The 19,361-nt window shown below is 37.2% G+C and overlaps 1 protein-coding gene across 11 annotated transcripts in view; it reads right to left on the bottom strand.

The window, feature by feature from the left end:
* Window positions 1-19,361, bottom strand: part of ORC4 (origin recognition complex subunit 4) — a 145,648-nt gene that overhangs the window by 40,368 nt on the left and 85,919 nt on the right. For all 11 annotated transcript variants that reach the window (XR_005218974.1, XM_037850563.1, XM_037850571.1 and 8 more), the window contains 3 exons: window positions 15,532-15,617; window positions 5,435-5,483; window positions 3,475-3,626 (listed from right to left, as the gene is read on the bottom strand). Coding sequence is in view for 10 of the 11 variants with exons in the window: in XM_037850563.1 (XP_037706491.1) it covers window positions 3,475-3,626; window positions 5,435-5,483; window positions 15,532-15,617 (287 nt within the window). In the remaining variant the exon portion in view is untranslated. The remainder of the gene's footprint in view (window positions 1-3,474; window positions 3,627-5,434; window positions 5,484-15,531; window positions 15,618-19,361) is intronic.

The raw sequence follows: 19,361 nt of genomic DNA on the forward strand, positions 1-19,361 counted from the left end.
CCACAAAAAAAATTTTACTGAATGTTCACAGCAGTATTATTCATAGTAGCTAAAAAGTGTAAACAACCTAATGTCCATCAACTGATGAATGGATACATAAAATGTAGCTCCATACAAAGAAATATTATCTGGCAATAAAAAACAGTGAATTAGTGATACATGCTACAATTTGCATGAACCAAGAAAATATTATGCTATGTAAAAGAAGACAGATATGAAAGGCCCAAAACTATGTCATTTATATTAAATATCCAGAATATGCAAATCCACAGACACAGAAAAAAGATTAGTGGTTACCTAGCGTTGGGGTGGGGTAAATATGATGATCGGGGGCTATGCCTAAAAACTATGGGACTCTTAAAATTCTTGTGATGATAAACGCACATGAAAAATACTAAAATTGTGATTTTACAATTTAAATGAGTGAATTATATGGTACATGAATTATATCTCAATAAACCTGTGACACAAAAAAAGCCTCCCCCAAATGAAATTTTAACACACACTTGAAATCTGATGATTTTAAGGAATTGTTAATTAGGGAATTAAAAAAATATTGAAGTGTCCTTATCTTCTGAAAATACATTCTGAAATACTTGGTGATGAAATGACATATCTGTTTTTTTTTGCTTCAAAATAATCCAGGGATAGAAGACAGAGGATAAATGAAATAAGCTTGTAATAATTGTTGATGCTAAGTGATGAGTGGGAAGAGATAACTGGGGTTTATTATATTATTCTCTCATTTGTACCTTGTTCAAATTTTCCACAATAAAAGTTTTTTAAAAAGACAAAAATATGGATTTTAAAATCTATCTAACCAGCTTATTCTCCTAATAGCTAGGTTAAGAAACCAACGATATAAAGGAAAGAATTCAAGTGATCAAAATGGGATCATAGTTAAGTTGGGAAGAAAGACAGGAAAGATTAATAGCTTGGATAGGAATTGAGGGGTGGTGGCAAATAAAAAAAACTGAATGTTTTTATAAGGTCAAAGAAAAGTACAGTGACAGCATAAGAGAATTAAAAGCAGGTTATGGTCACAGAGGGGGATATTGCACATTTATTTTCTATTAAGGAGCAGGTTATAGGTCAGCCATAAAGGTAGGTGGCTGAAAGGCAGTGGAAACAATACTCTGTGGAAGCAAAATTTAGAGCTTGATCTTAGGAAAGGAAAGAAAAATTTGGAAGTAAAAGATATTTTAGTGGTGGATCAGAAGTTGGCAATGTGGGGATAGAGGGACAGTAAAAAAAGAATTAGTTCCACAGGGAAACTTTGCTGACAAAGTTACTACTCCATTCATCCTTTTGTTAATTCTCTATGAACATGGAAACCTACGCACTTAGACCTGAAAGATTAGTTGGACAATTATACACATAGAATAAAAAGGAGCCTGTCAACGTGGAATATGACTCCCAGGGAGGAATCCAGACATGGCTTCGTAGGATGGAGAACATCTTCTTGACCAAAAGGGGGATGTGAAATGAAATGAAGTAAGTGTCAGTGACTGAGAGATTCCAAAAGGAGTCGCGAGGTCACTGGTGGGCACTCACGCACAACAGAGACAACCCTTTTTAGGTTCTAATGAATTGGAATAGCTAGCAGTAAATACCTGAAACTATCACACTACAACCCAGAACCCTTGAATCTTGAAGACGAGTGTGTAAAAATGTAGCTTATAAGGGGTGACAATGTGACTGGGAAAGGCATATGGACCACACTCCCCTCTGTCCAGTGTATGGATGGATGAGTAGAAAAATGGGGGCAAAAAAAAAAAAAAAAAAAGATACAATAGCAGTGTTAGCTCCAACGGATGGGGCACTTAAGGCCTAGAAAGGAAATGGGCAAAATAATAGGTGGACAAACCATCCATCAACTAATATTGACTCAGTGTCTATGTTGTGTAAAGCACATTGTTCTGAACTCCAAGTGAAAGCGCACAGCAGGAAGAGCTTGCGAAAGGAGCTTCAATTTAAGACCTGGTCCTGGCTTTGTCATTAATTTACTGTGTGACCTTGAGCAAGTTTTCTCCTAAACCTTGGTTTTATCTTATTCAATGAGGGCATAGGAATATATCACTAGAGTCCCTTTCAGCTTGAACAACTGATAAAAATTATTTGCAGAGTCAAAAATCAAACCTCAACTTTACTTTCCAAAAGTCAGTGAGGCCACAGAACCCTGGAAGCTCAAAAGGATGTTAGATATGATATTGTCTAAGTTTGTGCTATCCAATAAAGCAATCACTAGCCACATGAGCTGCTGCACACTTTAAATGTGGCTAGTCCAAAACGAGGTGTGCTGTAAGTGTAAAATACACACCAGATTTCGGAGACTTAGTAAGTATGAAAAACAGAATGTAAAATAGCTCATTAATAATACTTTTATATTGATGATATTTGTGGATATATTGGGCTAATTAAAATATATTAAAATTGAAAAAAAAAAAAAAAAGGAGCCTCTGAAAGCACTGTTAAGGAGCTACTGGCCCTTTAATTAGGCCTTCATAGGGTCAATAAAAACATGTGCCACAGCCACTTCGACCCAAAGGAAGACATTTTAGTCAGGAGGAGGGTGCTCTCCTCTTACCCCTATGATAGCCTACTGATTCTGAAAAGGAGGAAGAAGAAATGTGAAGCACAGGTCAGATGTTCTATAAGGGAGATTCATTCTTAAGTAATATATCATAAGCTCTAGTGCAGTGGGAAAGGAGGTACAGAGCAAAGTCACTCCATAGAATAACAGTCCTGGAAGGGAGACTGTTAAAAGATGACATAGTAAAACATCTTACTTTCAAAACACAGAGAAAGAGCTGTAGGAAAGGAGAATAAATAAATGGGTCTGACATAAACCTGCCAGGAATGGAGAGTAAAGGAAGGATAAAACCTGACATGGCAGACATATGCGTGTAAGAGAAAGCATTTAATACCAGTCTTACTTGAATTTCAGTGACAAAGTTCATACTATGAGAGTAAAAGGCAAACAGAAAAAGGCCTAGTAGGAAGACACACAAGGTTCAACATGCATAGAGAGCCTTCAAAAAGTCGTGATAGCGAAATCAAGACTAGGGATAAAAGCATTCTAAAATCCCACAAGGGGCAAAGAAGCCACCATCTACTGTGACAGCTAAAGGGAAATAATCCCTTCCACTTCTGGAGATGTGTACTTACAAAGCTGGGACACTATCCTGAATTAATGCCAAGTATTTTCAAAATACAGAAAGAATACTGACCACATTTTTTGTTCAGTGATTCTACTGGAAGGAGGGAGGTATTAGTTGATGAGCATGTATGATAACTGTTCTCTGGTTTTTCTCAATCTGACTTGAAAAGCGGGATAAATACATCAGGCAGTGGTAAGACAATTTTAAAACTACCTATCAGAATGATCCACATGAGTGAAAAAAGAATTATGTCTGTAATTAAGCTTGAATTCTCTAAATATTATAATAAACTTTTTTAAATAGAAAGGCTTACCAATCTACACGTGAGACCAATAACTGCTATTGGAGTGTGTGCCGACTGAGAAATGTCAAAAAGATTATAGAGGAGTGTTTGGTTTCTATGATGAGCAAAAAGATCAAATTCATCTAATACGAAGATCACTGGGCAACTGCTAGTCCGGTCACCTAAGATAAAACAAAGAGTTTCACATTAACAAGAAATTATATCAACTTTTCTTAAATTTCCAAATCATTTAAAATGCAATTCAACAACCATACATATCCTATTTTGGGTATAGCACTTAACTTGCTGTATGGACATTTACTTGACAACAAAAATCATTTAGAGGATAAAGAGAGACCCAAGTGATTACGGTTTAGTTATTAGATTCTCATGGTTTGCTAATGAAAATTTAAGAAAATCATTTAAATAAGTTGAGACTCCTGTTTTCTAAATTATGTAAGTTTAATAATTCTCTTATAAAAATCAGAAAATTGACAGTGACCTTTCAACACCTAAATAGAACCAAAATACTTTGGGATTAAAACATAAAGAGCTACTAATTTATGGACAAAACTATTGCTTCAAAAGAAACCTATTTCCAAGGTACAAACAGAAATGCAAACTACATCTTCCTACAGAAACAGTTCTTATAAATAATGGTTAGACTATGAAGTTAGAGGAAAGTCACTTTAACTCCTTTCACAACAACTTTTAACATTTCAATAAGAGTGAAATTTCAGCTTGAGACATCCTCTGGATGCATTTTCCTACCACAACAATGCACACCACCTTAGCAGAAGCAGCCCTAGTACCCAGGAGTTAAAGGCTTTACATTTACATACAAATGTGAAAAGAAAACTTGGTAAAGGGAGACTTACTCAACCAGATAATAAAACATATGTAGTAACCAAAATGGTTTAATAGTGGCACAAAACTAAGGAGTACTCAAAAGTCTAGGATCAGACAAAATAATATCAAAATTTAGTATCTGATAAATTATAGCACCATATTAATGGAAAAAATGGCTTGTTTATTTAGTTAGATCACTTTACATCTCAAAATAAATACTAACTAAATTACAAATTAAAAATACATGTATTAGAAAAAAACATGGATGAGTGTTTTCAGAGTGTTTTCATAATTTGGGGGAGAGAAAAACCTTTCTAGATAGAAGTGACTATGTACAAAATTTACATTCTGTTTAGTAGAAAAGTCCAAACCAAATTTAAAAGAGAAAAATAAGTACAAGAGCTCATACAAAAAAAGTATGACATACCCCCTCCCCCCAATAAAGCAAACAACACTGGCAAAAACATGAAAAGATCATCACCACTACCACAAGTATGCAGGTTAAACTAAGAATATGTTTTTTTCGATTAGGCAAGGAAACAGGAAAATTAATGATATCTATTGTTTTTGGATGTGTGAAGAAAAACATGCTCTCAAACATGTTTAGAATGTGAATAGATAAAGCATTCTAGGGTGGTTTGGCAATACTATTTTAACTTTGGGGCCTTTTAACCCAGAATTCAAACTTACTGTAATTATCCCAGGAAATATTTGGATGATCATCCAAGTATTTCCTCCTAATTACAAAAAACCTAGAAACAAATGTCCACAACTTGTGATTAGCTAATAAATGATAGTACTTTTATAAAGTGGAAGGTATATCAGAATTTATTAATCCTGGAAAGATGCTCACAACATAATGCTAAGTGAAAAGTAGATTAAACAACAAAATGTAAAAGACGATTCTATTCTTGTAAAAAACTGTATTTACCTATACATCTATATTGATATGCTGCAGTTGTACTAAGATAAGTAACCAAATGTTAACAGAGATGACAACAGTGGTGGGACTACAACGATAATTATTTTATTCTTTTTATTTTTCTATGAGTTATTTGTGAAAGCATTTTTTACCTTTATAACCAGGGGAAATAAAAAGTTAGAAATATTTTTTGATACTTAAAAATATGCCAATATTTACCCTTTTTTAATGCTTCCAGAAGAAATGAGAGGTTTTCTGCAAAGCTTCCCTAAATAACAACAAAAAAGATACCATGATTAGAAGTTCAGTGAACCAAGGGAAAAAAAGAGGGTATTGGACTCTTGAGACAGCTTATAGGTACAAGATATTTATTTATTTATTTTTTTTAAATCATCATTTTATTGAGATATATTCACATACCACGCTGTCATACAAAACAAATTGTACTTTCGATTGTTTACAGTACCATTACATAGTTGTACATTCATCACCTAAATCAATCCCTGACACCTTCATTAGCACACACACAAAAATAACAAGAATAATAATTAGAGTGAAAAAGAGCAATTGAAGTAAAAAAGAACACTGGGTACCTTTGTCTGTTTGTTTCCTTCCCCTACTTTTCTACACATCCATCCATAAACTAGACAAAGTGGAGTTTGGTCCTTATGGCATTCCCAATCCCATTGTCACCCCTCATAAGCTACATTTTTATACAACTGTCTTCGAGATTCATGGGTTCTGGGTTGTAGTTTAATAGTTTCAGGTATCCACCACCAGCTACCCCAATTCTTTAGAACCTAAAAAAGGTTGTCTAAAGTGTGCGTAAGAGTGCCCACCAGAGTGATCTCTCGGCTCCTTTTGGAATCTCTCTGCCACTGAAGCTTATTTCATTTCCTTTCACATCCCCCTTTTGGTCAAGAAGATGTTCTCCATCCCACGATGCCGGGTCTACATTCCTCCCCGGGAGTCATATTCCACGTTGCCAGGGAGATTCACTTTCCTGGGTGTCTGATCCCACGTAGGGGGGAGGGCAGTGATTTCACCTTTCAAGTTGGCTTAGCCAGAGAGAGAGGGCCACATCTGAGCAACAACGAGGCATTCAGGAGGAGACTCTTAGGCACAAATACAGGGAGGCCTAGCCTCTCCTTTGCAGCAACCATCTTCCCAAGGGTAAAACTTATGGTAGAGGGCTCAACCCATCAAACCACCAGTCCCCTATGTCTGTGGTCATGTTAGCAACCATGGAGGTGGGGTAGGCAAATACACCTGCATTCTCCACAGGCTCCTCAAGGGGGCACTACATCTTTTTTTTTTTCCTTGTTTGTCTTTTTTCTTTTTTTTTTTTTAACTTTCCCTTCTTTTTTAAATCAACTGTATGAAAAAAAAAGTTAAAAAGAAAACAAACATACAATAAAAGAACATTTCAAAGAGACCATAGCAAGGGAGTAAGAAAAACAACTAACCTAAGATAACTGCTTAACTTCCAACATGTTCCTACTTTACCCCAAGAAAGTTACATAATATAGCAACATTTCAGTGAACTTGTTCCTACTACATCCATCAGAAATTAACAGACCATAGTCATTTCTGGGCATCCCCAGAACGTTAAATAGCTTATCTGTTCTTCTTGGATTATTGTTCCCCCTTCCTTAATTGCTGTCTACTGCTAGTTCCCCTACATTCTACATTATAAACCATTTGTTTTACGTTTTTCAAAGTTCACATTAGTGGTAGCATGTAATATTTCTCTTTTTGTGCCTGGCTTATTTCGCTCAGCATTATGTCTTCAAGGTTCATCCATGTTGTCATATGTTTCACCAGATCGTTCCTTCTTACTGCCGCGTAGTATTCCATCGTGTGTATATACCACATTTTATTTATCCACTCATCTGTTGAAGGACATTTGGGTTGTTTCCATCTCTTGGCAATTGTGAATAATGCTGCTATGAACATTGGCGTGCAGATATCTGTTCGTGTCACTGCTTTCCGATCTTCCGGGTATATACCGAGAAGTGCAATCGCTGGATCGAATGGTAGCTTTATTTCTAGTTTTCTAAGGAACTGCCAGACTGACTTCCAGAGTGGCTGAACCATTATACAGTCCCACCAACAATGAATAAGAGTTCCAATTTCTCCACATCCCCTCCAGCATTTGTAGTTTCCTGTTTGTTTCATGGCAGCCATTCTAACCGGTGTTAGATGGTATCTCATTGTGGTCTTAATTTGCATCTCTCTAATAGCTAGTGAAGCTGAACATTTTTTCATGTGTTTCTTGGCCATTTGTATTTCCTCTTCAGAGAACTGTCTTTTCATATCTTTTGCCCATTTTATAATTGGGCTGTCTGTACTATTGTCATTGAGTTGTAGGATTTCTTTGTATATGCAAGATATCAGTCTTTTGTCAGATACATGGTTTCCAAAAATTTTTTCCCATTGAGTTGGCTGCCTCTTTACCTTTTTGAGAAATTCCTTTGAGGTGCAGAAACTTCTAAGCTTGAGGAGTTCCCATTTATCTATTTTCTCTTTTGTTGCTTGTGCTTTGGGTGTAAAGTCTAGGAAGTGGCCTCCTAATACAAGGTCTTGAAGATGTTTTCCTACATTATCTTCTAGGAGTTTTATGGTACTTTCTTTTATATTCAGATCTTTGGTCCATTTTGAGTTAATTTTTGTGTAGGGGGTGAGGTAGGGGTCCTCTTTCATTCTTTTGGATATGGATATCCAACTCTCCCAGCCCCATTTGTTGAAAAGACCATTATGGCTCAGTTCGGTGACTTTGGGGGCCTTATCAAAGATCAGTCGGCCATAGATCTGAGGGTCTATCTCTGAATTCTCAATTCGATTCCATTGATCTATATGTCTATCTTTGTGCCAGTACCATGCTGTTTTGGCAACTGTGGCTTTATAATAAGCTTCAAAGTCAGGGAGTGTAAGTCCTCCCACTTCGTTTTTCTTTTTTAGGGTGTCTTTAGCAATTCGAGGCATCTTCCTTTTCCAAATAAATTTGATAACTAGCTTTTCCAAGTCTGCAAAGTAGGTTGTTGGAATTTTGATTGGGATTGCATTGAATCTGTAGATGAGTTTGGGTAGAATTGACATCTTAATGACATTTAGCCTTCCTATCCATGAACATGGAATATTTTTCCATCTTTTAAGGTCCCCTTCTATTTCTTTTAGTAGAGTTATGTAGTTTTCTTTGTATAGGTCTTTTACATCTTTGGTTAAGTTTATTCCTAGGTACTTGATTTTTTTAGTTGCTATTGAAAATGGTATCTTTTTCTTGAGTGTCTCTTCAGTTTGTTCATTTCTAGCATATAGAAACATTACTGACTTATGTGCATTAATCTTGTATCCCGCTACTTTGATAAATTTGTTTATTAGCTCTAGTAGCTGTATCGTTGATTTCTCAGGGTTTTCTAGATATAAGATCATATCATCTGCAAACAATGACAGTTTTACTTCTTCTTTTCCAATTTGGATGCCTTTTATTTCTTTGTCTTGCCGGATTGCTCTGGCTAGCACTTCCAGCACAATGTTGAATAACAGTGGTGACAGCGGGCATCCTTGTCTTGTTCCTGATCTTAGAGGGAAGGCTTTCAGTCTCTCACCATTGAGTACTATGCTGGCTGTGGGTTTTTCATATATGCTCTTTATCATGTTGAGGAAGTTTCCTTCAATTCCTACCTTTTGAAGTGTTTTTATCAAAAAGGGATGTTGGATTTTGTCAAATGCTTTTTCAGCATCTATTGAGATGATCAATTGATTTTTCCCTTTCGAGTTTTTAATGTGTTGTAATACATTGATTGTTTTTCTTATGTTGAACCATCCTTGCATGCCTGGAATGAACCCCACTTGATCATGGTGTATGATTTTTTTAATGTGTCTTTGGATTCGATTTGCAAGTATTTTGTTGAGGATTTTTGCATTATATTCATTAGGGAGATTGGCCGGTAGTTTTCCTTCTTTGTAGCATCTTTGCCTGGTTTTGGTATTAGATTGATGTTAGCTTCATAAAATGAGTTAGGTAGTGTTCCATTTTCTTCAATGTTTTGAAAGAGTTTGAGTAAGATTGGTGTCAGTTCTTTCTGGAAAGTTTGGTAGAATTCCCCTGTGAAGCCATCTGGCCCTGGGCATTTATTTGTGGGAAGATTTTGGATGACTGATTGGATCTCTTTGCTTGTGATGGGTTGGTTGAGGTCTTCTATTTCTTCTCTGGTCAGTCTAGGTTGTTCATATGTTTCCAGGAAATTGTCCATTTCTTCTACATTATCCAGTTTGTTGCCATACAGTTGTTCATAATATCCTCTTATAAGTTTTTTAATTTCTTCAGGATCTGCAGTTATGTCACATTTTTCGTTCATTATTTTGTTTATATGGGTCTTCTCTCTTTTTGATTTTGTCAGTCTAGCTAGGGGCTTGTCTATCTTGTTGATCTTCTCAAAGAACCAACTTTTGGTGATATTTATCCTCTCTATTGTTTTTTTGTTCTCTATGTCATTTATTTCTGCTTTAATCCTTGTTATTTCTTTTCTTCTACTTGGTTTAGGATTGGTTTGCTGTTCATTTTCTAGCTTCTTCAGTTGATCCATTAGTTCTTTGATTTTGGCTCTTTCTTCCTTTTTAATATATGCGTTTAGTACTATAAATTTCCCCCTTAGCGCTGCTTTTGCTGCATCCCATAGGTTTTGGTATGTTGTGTTCTCATTTTCATTCGTCTCTATATATTTAGCAATTTCTCTTGCTATTTCTTCTTTAACCCACTGATTGTTTAGGAGTGTGTTGTTTAACCTCCAGGTATTTGTGAATTTTCTAAGTCTCTGATGGTTATTGACTTCTAATTGTATTCCATTGTGGTCAGAGAATGTGCTTTGAATAATTTCAATCTTTTTAAATTTATTGAGGCTTGTTTTATGTCCCAGCATATGATCTATTCTGGAGAAAGTTCCGTGAGCACTAGAAAAGTATGTGTATCCTGGTGATTTGGGATGTAATGTCCTGTAGATGTCTGTTAAATCTAATTCATTTATCAGATTGTTTAGGTTTTCAATTTCCTTATTGGTCTTCTGTCTGGTTGATCTATCTATAGGAGAGAGTGATGTGTTGAAGTCTCCCACAATTATTGTGGAAACATCCATTGCTTCCTTTAGTTTTGCCAGTGTTTCTCTCATGTATTTTGTGGCACCTTGATTGGGTGCATAGACATTTACGATTGTTATTTCTTCTTGCTGAATTGCCCCTTTTATTAGTATGTAGTGGCCTTCTTTGTCTCTCAAAACATCCCTGCATTTGAAGTCTATTTTATCTGAGATTAATATTGCTACTCCTGCTTTCTTTTGGCTGTAGCTTGCATGAAATATTTTTTTCCATCCTTTCACTTTCAGTTTCTTTGTGTCCCTGTGTCTAAGATGAGTCTCTTGTATGCAACATATTGATGGTTCATTTTTTTTGATCCATTCTGCGAATCTATATCTTTTAATTGGGGAGTTTAATCCATTTACATTCAACGTTAAAACTGTGAAGGCATTTCTTGAATCGGCCATCTTATCCTTTGGTTTATGTTTGCCATATTTTTCCCTCTCTCTATTAATATCCTTTATTGTACCCATACCGAATCTCTTTAGTACTGAACCTTTCTCCAAGTCTCTCTGTCCTGTCTTTGTTTCTCTGTCTGTAGGGCTCCCTTTAGTATCTCCAGTAGGGCAGGTCTCTTGTTAGCAAATTCTCTCAGCATTTGTTTGTCTGTGAAAAATTTAAGCTCTCCCTCAAATTTGAAGGAGAGCTTTGCTGGATAAAGTATTCTTGGCTGGAAATTCCTCTCACTCAGAATTTTAAATATATCGTGCCACTGCCTTCTCGCCTCCATGGTGGCTGCTGAGTAGTCACTACTTAGTCTTATGCTGTTTCCTTTGTATGTGGTGAATTGCTTTTCTCTTGCTGCTTTCAGAACTTGCTCCTTCTCTTCTGTGTTTGACAGTGTGATCAGTATATGTCTCGGAGTGGGTTTTTTTGGATTTATTCTATTTGGAGTTCGCTGAGCATTTATGATTTGTGTATTTATGTTGTTTAGAAGATTTGGGAAGTTTTCCCCAACAATTTCTTTGAATACTCTTCCTAGACCTTTACCCTTTTCTTCCCCTTCTGGGACACCAATGAGTCTTATATTCGGACGTTTCATATTATCTATCATATCCCTGAGGTCCATTTCAAGTTTTTCAATTTTTTTTCCCCATTCTTTCTTTTATGCTTTCATTTTCCATTCTGTCATCTTCCAGGTCACTGATTCGTTGTTCAACTTCCTCTAGTCTTGTACTATGAGTGTCCAGAATCTTTTTAATTTGGTCTACAGTTTCTTTAATTTCCATAAGATCATCCATTTTTTTATTTAGTCTTGCAATGTCTTCTTTATGCTCTTCTAGGGTCTTCTTGATTTCCTTCATATCCCGTACTATGGTCTCATTGTTCATCTTTAGTTCTTTGAGTAGCTGCTCTAGGTGCTGTGTCTCTTCTGGTCTTTTGATTTGGGTGCTTGGGCTTGGGTTATCCATATCGTCTGGTTTTTTCATATGCTTTATAATTTTCTGTTGTTTTTGGCCTCGTGGCATTTGCTGAACTCGATAGGGTTCTTTTAGGGTTTGTAGACCTATTGAAGTCCTTATCTCTAATTTATCAGATCTACAGCTTCGTGGAGTACACTTTCTCTAACTAACCAGCAGGTGGCGTCCACGAGCCACCTGTTCTCCACAAGCCAGTTCTCCCCTGCTTAGCCTTTTTGGTGAGTGGGGGAGTGAGTCTTGTGGGGCCCAATTGTTGTACCAAGCTTGCGTGTGTAGTTGGTGTTGCCTGCCCTGTATGTGGGGCGTGTTTCTGGGCAGTCGGGGAGGGGGGGTGGCCCTAACAATCAAATCTCCCTGATGATCCTAGAGTTTTAAAGCTGCTGCAATAGTCTAATCCTTCAGTTCAGTCCTGCCACAGTTTGTCTCTGCCACTGACCCACAAGTCTTTGGTATTGGCGTATGGCTCCTGAGACTTGCAAGTGGGCCCCTCTTCCAGGCTGTGCACCCTGGGTCCTCTGTTGAGGGATGACTGTGCTATGTCACAGGTGAGTGCCGTCCCCCCAGGGCAGTTCTGGGCTGCTGGGCTGTGTAGGGAGGCTCCCAGTCTGCTCAAATGATGGCTGAATGGGGCTTTGTTAATTCACACTGCTCCACCTTCCCAGCTCTGGGACATTCAGCTGAGGTTGCAGGGAAGGCTAATGTCCACGCCCAGTTTTGTGGTGTGTGCCTGTTATTTGAAGCACTTCCGTCACACTGGGTTGTCTGGGGCAGCTCTGGGCTATGGGGCTGGCGATGGACAGGAGTGTTTCCTGTCCACCAGGATGGTGGCTGTGAGCGGACACCCCCCTTTTCTTGGGAAGTTGTGTTGTTTAGTGAATTTTCTCAGCCACTGGGTTATTGCCTTTTGTCTCAGAGCTCTCTTAGTTCTGCTCTTGACTTGACGTGCCCAAATTGCAATTCTTTGAAGCTTTCTGTATTGGGCTTCTTAGAGTAATTGTTTTAGAAAAAGAAAAAAGGATTTAAAAAAAAACAAAAAAAAAAAAAACGGCCCTCCTCAGAGATCTAATGGGTTATTGAAATGCTAATAGACAAAGCAACCAGGGCCATTAAGGAAAGGTCCACAGGGCAGAGAGATCAGCTTTGCTTCGGGATTTGCATATGCGCCTCAAGGCCTGAGCTCCGCCCTTCCCCTTTCTGTGTTCACCAGAAATCCAAAAATCCTCTGCTTTTATTTTGGAGTTTTTCATGTTGTTTTTTTTCTATGCCTGTCTCCTCTCTGCTGGGCTGGCTGCTCTCAGAGTCTCTGGTATCTGGTCTCAGTCTTTCTATGATTGGAGTTTGAATCAGTAGAATGAGTTTCCAATAAGAGCAGCCACTGCAGTTCTCCCTTCTCCTTCCCGGAACTGACAGCCCCTCCTCCCCCGGGACTGAGCCTGGCAGGGAGGGGTGCGGGTCCCCTGGCCGCAAAAACTTAGATTTCGCTGATCTCAGCAGTTCCACGTTTTCATGAGTGTTGTATGAAGTATGCCCAAAGACAGATTGCTCTGTGGTGTCCAGTCCACGCAGTTCCTGGCTTTTTACCTACTTTCCTGGAGGAGTAACTAAAACTTACAGCTCACCAGTCTGCCATCTTGCCCCGCCTCTCACAAGATATTTATTTTTGCTAGTAAATTAGTCACTGCCCAGATTCTAAATTGAGTATTTCCATGTTTACGATCTAAAAGCTAAATTAAATGTAAAAGCAGGGAGAGTATAGCACTGAAAATGGTAATGATATATTTGAAATTTATATTTTCTGGACAAAATCTAAAAAGTTGTTAATTTAAAGGCCGTTTTGGAGAGTAGCTATATTCTCAATATAGTCAGAGAACTAGAAACACACTTGGCTTCTTAGAATACATCAGACTTTTGCACGTCTCTAATTTGTAGTGCTAAAGAAATAACCATGACTTTAAATTAGATCCCAAAGGAAAAGGCAAAAGAAATTTGCTTCAAATATTAGATATTATAATATTTCAGCATATTGCAGAACCTGTATATATCAAATCAAATTTGTCTATGTTTACTTGGAACACAGCCAAACTATTTTTGGAACAATTTAAATATTTTAGCTGAAAATTAATAGAGTAGCAGATGCATTATCCAGATGTCCCAGTTTGTGGGGAGGAGGAACCGTTAAGATACTTTTTCATTAAAGTAATTAGTTTTTACTTCATTCACATTTTTTAATTTAAAGAAATGGCCAACCGTAAATTTGAGCAGAAATAAAGGAGAAAAGAAACCTTGTTTCCCAACTGAGGGAATTTATATAAAATAGCATAATCTGCTTTTAAGACCTTCTACATATGTTGTGATGATTGCATGCTGTGAAGTCAATACTATTTCCAAGGTAGGCAGGTCAAGAAGTGTCATCCATAATTTATACACAGTTACTCAAAGGTTGCTTGTTGTTTGGCTTTTTTATTTTTAAAGACTTCGCATCTGATATTAAGAAGTTTAGCAAAACAGAAAAAAGCTCTAGGTTAAGTGACTTGGGGTTTTAATAAGCAGCCTCCGCCATTTTATGACTTCAGGAAATTAATATGCTTTCTGAGCCTCAGGTGCCTAACCTATATATGAAGGCATTAAACTAATAATATCTATATTTGATTATTATGAAAATAATAGTAATGATGAGACGATAAAGAAGCAACTATGCTTTTTAATTAGCTTAGTTATTTATGGATCAAATTGAATAGGTCCATTTGGGAGTAGGTGTATCCAGATCAACTGAAAACCAAAACACAAACTGAGCCTACTTAATGCGGACTCTTCTTGACCAAGTATGCCACCAGCTTAAACATTAAATTCTGAACAGGAAACAGAGCACGCGATTACAGAAGGCGCATCTTGATTGAATGTACACTTCAAAGACTGAAAACTATGGAAGGAGAACATATGGTAGGCTCAACTTTTTACATAATAAAAAATTAAATTCCTAAATGCTTTATACCTAGGTAGTTTACACAACAATTGCTGTATCGCAGCAACAGAGCACTGACTTGAGATTACAGTGACAGATTCTACATGACCACAGTGACCAGAAAATAAACTTAGAATGTACATAAGCCCCTTCTATTGCATAAAGAGTATGAAGATGGGCCTTTTAATCAAGAAAATTTATGGCAGTTGCAAATCATGTTTAACTGTGCTTTCCTTAAGCCCTACAAATAAAGTTTCAAAACATTTCTAATCATATTGAAGTAATTTCTTTTAAATTATGGATGTTCACTGTCCTAAGACCCCATGCTTTTACATCAGTGAGGTAAGGGGTAAGTTTCTGAAAACATGTTAATAGTAAGAGATAACTGCCATTTGTACAGTCCATTATCATATTGCAAAGTTTTTTTTTTAAACATAAATTATATTTAATGCTTCCTTTCTTCTTTAGAATAATACTGTAAGTATAATAAAATAACACCCTTTTAAACAGATGAAGAATCTAAAATTCAGAGACATTCATTAGCCCAGGATCCCTAGATACTAAATGGTTATGAGGCAAGACAGATATCGTGGCTTTTTAGTCAGCGTATTTTCCATTATTCCTATTCTACCTGTCTTCAAAGATTAGAAAAATTCTGCTAGAGCTTGGTTTTTAATAAAATATATGCATATTTCAAATTGGAATTTCTGAACCCCTCCCTAATCTTCCAAAAAAACTAATAACATCTATGCTATAGAGACTTTACTTTCAAGTTTACTTAAAAGAACTAAAATACTTACAAAAACTTTATCTCCAACTACATTTTCCAAACTTAACTGCCTTGTAATTTCCTTCAGGGCAATTTTATCATTGATCTGCAGCAATCCTGAAATAAAAGTCCATTAAAAATTATCTAATTAGAAGGAAATGTATATATTTCATGCATTGCAGATTATATCCAAATCAAGTGCAGTTTCCAATGTCTTTCAAACTTAAAGAAAACGTCAAAGCCTGTTTCACAATATTTACATTGTAAAAGTCATAAATGAAGTCATCTCGTAGATTAAAAGAAACTTCTTCCCTGGTACTAGTGTTATTTAAAAAGAAAAGGGAAATAGAGAGCAGAAAAAAATGCCCCTTTGTCTCCTTTATTTACATTTTAAATAATTAATATATTGTATATATAGTGCTAAAGTAAAAGTTTTGCATCTGTTTGCCCAAGGACTTCTTTATATCCTTCATCTCTTTTGCCGTATCTTCCCTCAATGTGCTGATTTAACTTTTGAATTGATTTAGATTTGTTTAATTAATAATTAGTTGTTTCAATTCCTGTATCTCAGTTGAAGTGTAAGTTTGTTCCTCTGACTGGGCCATATCTTCATTTTTCCTAGTGTGTTCGTAATTTTTGTTGTCTCAGCATCTGGTTTCTTTGATTACCCCAATCACATTTTCCCAGACAAGATGGCCCCAGGTCTCAGGAGGAGACTGTATACAGTATCAGAGTTCCCTGAGAGTGAGAGCCAGCAGATTGTCAGACTTTCCTATGAGGCCTCTAGATTCTTTGCTTTTCCTATCCTGCCCAGCAGGTGGCACTTGTCAGCCTACAGTGCTCCACCAGCATAAAGAGATATGGTATATTTAATTCACAGTGGACCCTGCCCTGGCCAGGGACCGAGGGTGTCAGAAGCCAAGCTTAGGCTGTTTCTACCCCCCACTTAGGCTGTTTCAGGCCCTGGGGTCTGAGTTCTATAAGGGAAGCCTGCCACTTGAGCTGCACACACCCTTTTCTTAGGGAATATAAGCCCTTTAGGGAATTGTCTCCTACACTTCACTTTTTCCTTTAATTCTCTATCTTAACTCCCCCCTTGCCTGGGTCAGTGCTGACAACTGAAACTACCCAAGGCTTTCTCTAATGAGCTACTTAGAATGAGAGAGAAAAAGAAGGGGAAAAGCAAGAAGTCCCCTTTTCAGAGCCAGTCTCCAGCCCTCTAGGTCACCAGGCAAGAACTAGAGTAGGCAGCTGGTTCTGTGTGCCCCTTTTCTTGGGACACAGCCCTTTTCCAGTATTCTAAGCTCAGTGGACTCCAAAAGCCTCTATTTTTATTTATTTATGTATATATTTTTCCATCATCCCTGCATCTTCTTTGCCAGGATAAACCTCTGGGTTCCCTTCCTGCTTGCTCTGGGTTTATCTGTGCTAGTAGCTTGTACTCAGTAGTCCAAATTTGTTGATTAAAACCACAATTGGAGACTGGTTGAACTCGAAAGTTTGAAAACACAATCGGCAGAATTTATGGAAATGAAAGGCACAATAGAACAGATGAAAAACACAGTGGAGACACACAACAGCAGACCTGAAAAGGCAGAAGAAAGGATACATGAATTGGAGGACAAGGCATATGCAATCCCAAACACAAAAGAATAGACAGAAAAAAGAATGGGAAAATACGAGCAGGGTCTCAGGAAACAGAATGACAGCATGACGCGCATGAATATATGTGTTGTGGGTGTCCCAGAAGGAGAAGAGAAGGGAAAAGGGGCAGAAAGAATAATGGAGGAAATAATCACTGAAAATTTCTCATCTCTTACAAAACACATAAAATTACAGATCCAAGAAGTGCAGAGTACTCCAAACAGACCAGATCCAAGTAGACAGACTCCAACACACTCAATAATCAGATTACTAAATGTGAAAGACAGAGAGAATTCTGAAAGCAGCAAGAGAAAAGCAATCCATCACACACAAAGGAAGCTCAATAAGACTGTGTCGATTTCTCAGTAGAAACCATGGAACCAAGAAGGCAACGGTATGATATATTCAAGATATTGAAGGACAAAAACTGCCAACCAAGAATTCTGTATCTAGCAAAACTGTCCTTCAAAAATGAGGGAGAGTTTAAAATATTTTCAGACAGATACTGAGAGTTTGTGAACAAGACACCTGCTCTACAAGAAATACTAAAGGGAGCACTACACGCAGATAGGAAAAGACAGGAAAGAGAGGTTTGGAGAAGACTGTAGAAATGAAGACTATCAGTAATGGTAAAAAGAGATAAAGAGGGAAAAAATAAAAAGAATGTAAGATAGAGACATATAAAATCCCAAAGACAAAATGGTACACATAGGCATTATGCTGAGTGAGATGAGCCAGAAACAAAAAACTGTATGGTCTCACTAACATGGAATAACAATGATGAGCGAAATTTCAGAGTAGAGGACACAGGTATTGAGGAGAGAGGTTAGAGATGGGGAATTTGATGCTGAAGGAGTACAGAAGGTTCACCAGGATTAACTGCATAGATCCAGAAATGGATAGCACACTACTGTATGATGGTAGCACAATATTTTAAGTACTCTGAACAAGGATAAGTATAAATATGGTTGACAGAGAAAGACTAGGGGAATGTATGACACCAGAAGGAAAGATAGAAGATAAAGATTGAGACTGTATAACTTAGTGAAACCTAGAGTAGTCAATGATGGTGATTAAATGTACAAATGTAAGCATATTTTTAAAAGAGGGAGAGCAAATGAATGTCAACATTGCAAGATGTTGAAAATTGGAAGGTTTTGGGGAAAAATATGATCCAAACTAGAGTCTAGTTTCAATGCAAACATTGAAAGATGCTTCCATTAATTGTAACAAAGGTAAATGTCTATAAGAGGGGGATATAAGGGAGGGATATGGGATTCTTGGTGGTGGTGATGTTGTCTGATCTTTCCATTGCATTTTATTTTTCTTCCATCTTTTGTATTCTTATTCTTTATTTTTTTTCTCTCTTTTTCCTCTTTCTTTGGGGAAGAAATAGAAATGCCCTCATATAGATTGCTGTGGCGAACACATAATTATGTGATTACACTGGGAATCAATGCTTGTTTATTTAGGGTAGACTCTATGGCGTGTGAATAAAACTGTTTAAAAAATAAAAAGAGGGATATAAGAACTAGAGAAAATGGGGAGAGAGGGATGTACTTATTCCCTGTTGGTAGGGAGCAGAATGGCGCAGCCCAGCTAGAGGGCACTGTGGTGGTTCCACATGAAGCTAACTATGGGGCTGCCTTATGGTCCTGCAATCCCATTATTGGTTATATACTTGGAAGAACAGAGAGCAGAGACATGAGTGGACACTGCATAGACATGGTGTTTATGGCATATATATTAACGATTCACAATGGATGGAGGTGGCCTAAGGGTACATTGACTGATAAACGGAATGGTGAATTCTAGTGTATACATAACAATGGAATACTGAGTGGGGGCAAGAAGAAATGAAGTTGTGAGGTATCCACCTAGGTGAATGGACCTTGAGGACAGTATGTTGAGTGAAATAAGCCCTAATAGAAAGACAAACATTTTAACACCTCACTCATAATGGACCCTGAGATACATTATTATTAATTATAATGTGCCAACTCTGAGAACTGAATCTGAGAGCATAGGTTATCAGAGGAAGTTCTTACACTAGTCACATCTATTCATGAGTTGTAATGGTTATCTCTAAATTCTGAGATGCTGAGTTGTTTGTGTATAACCTCATCAGTCCCTGGAACTTTGGGTATCTGCGTGACACCTGAGACTCAGAGTCCGAGTTCAGCAGCTATGAATGTTGGCAATACCCCATACAGCAAA

Source organism: Choloepus didactylus, chromosome 9 (genome assembly GCF_015220235.1).
Source record: "Choloepus didactylus isolate mChoDid1 chromosome 9, mChoDid1.pri, whole genome shotgun sequence".
In the NCBI taxonomy this organism is placed as follows: Eukaryota; Metazoa; Chordata; class Mammalia; order Pilosa; family Megalonychidae; genus Choloepus; species Choloepus didactylus.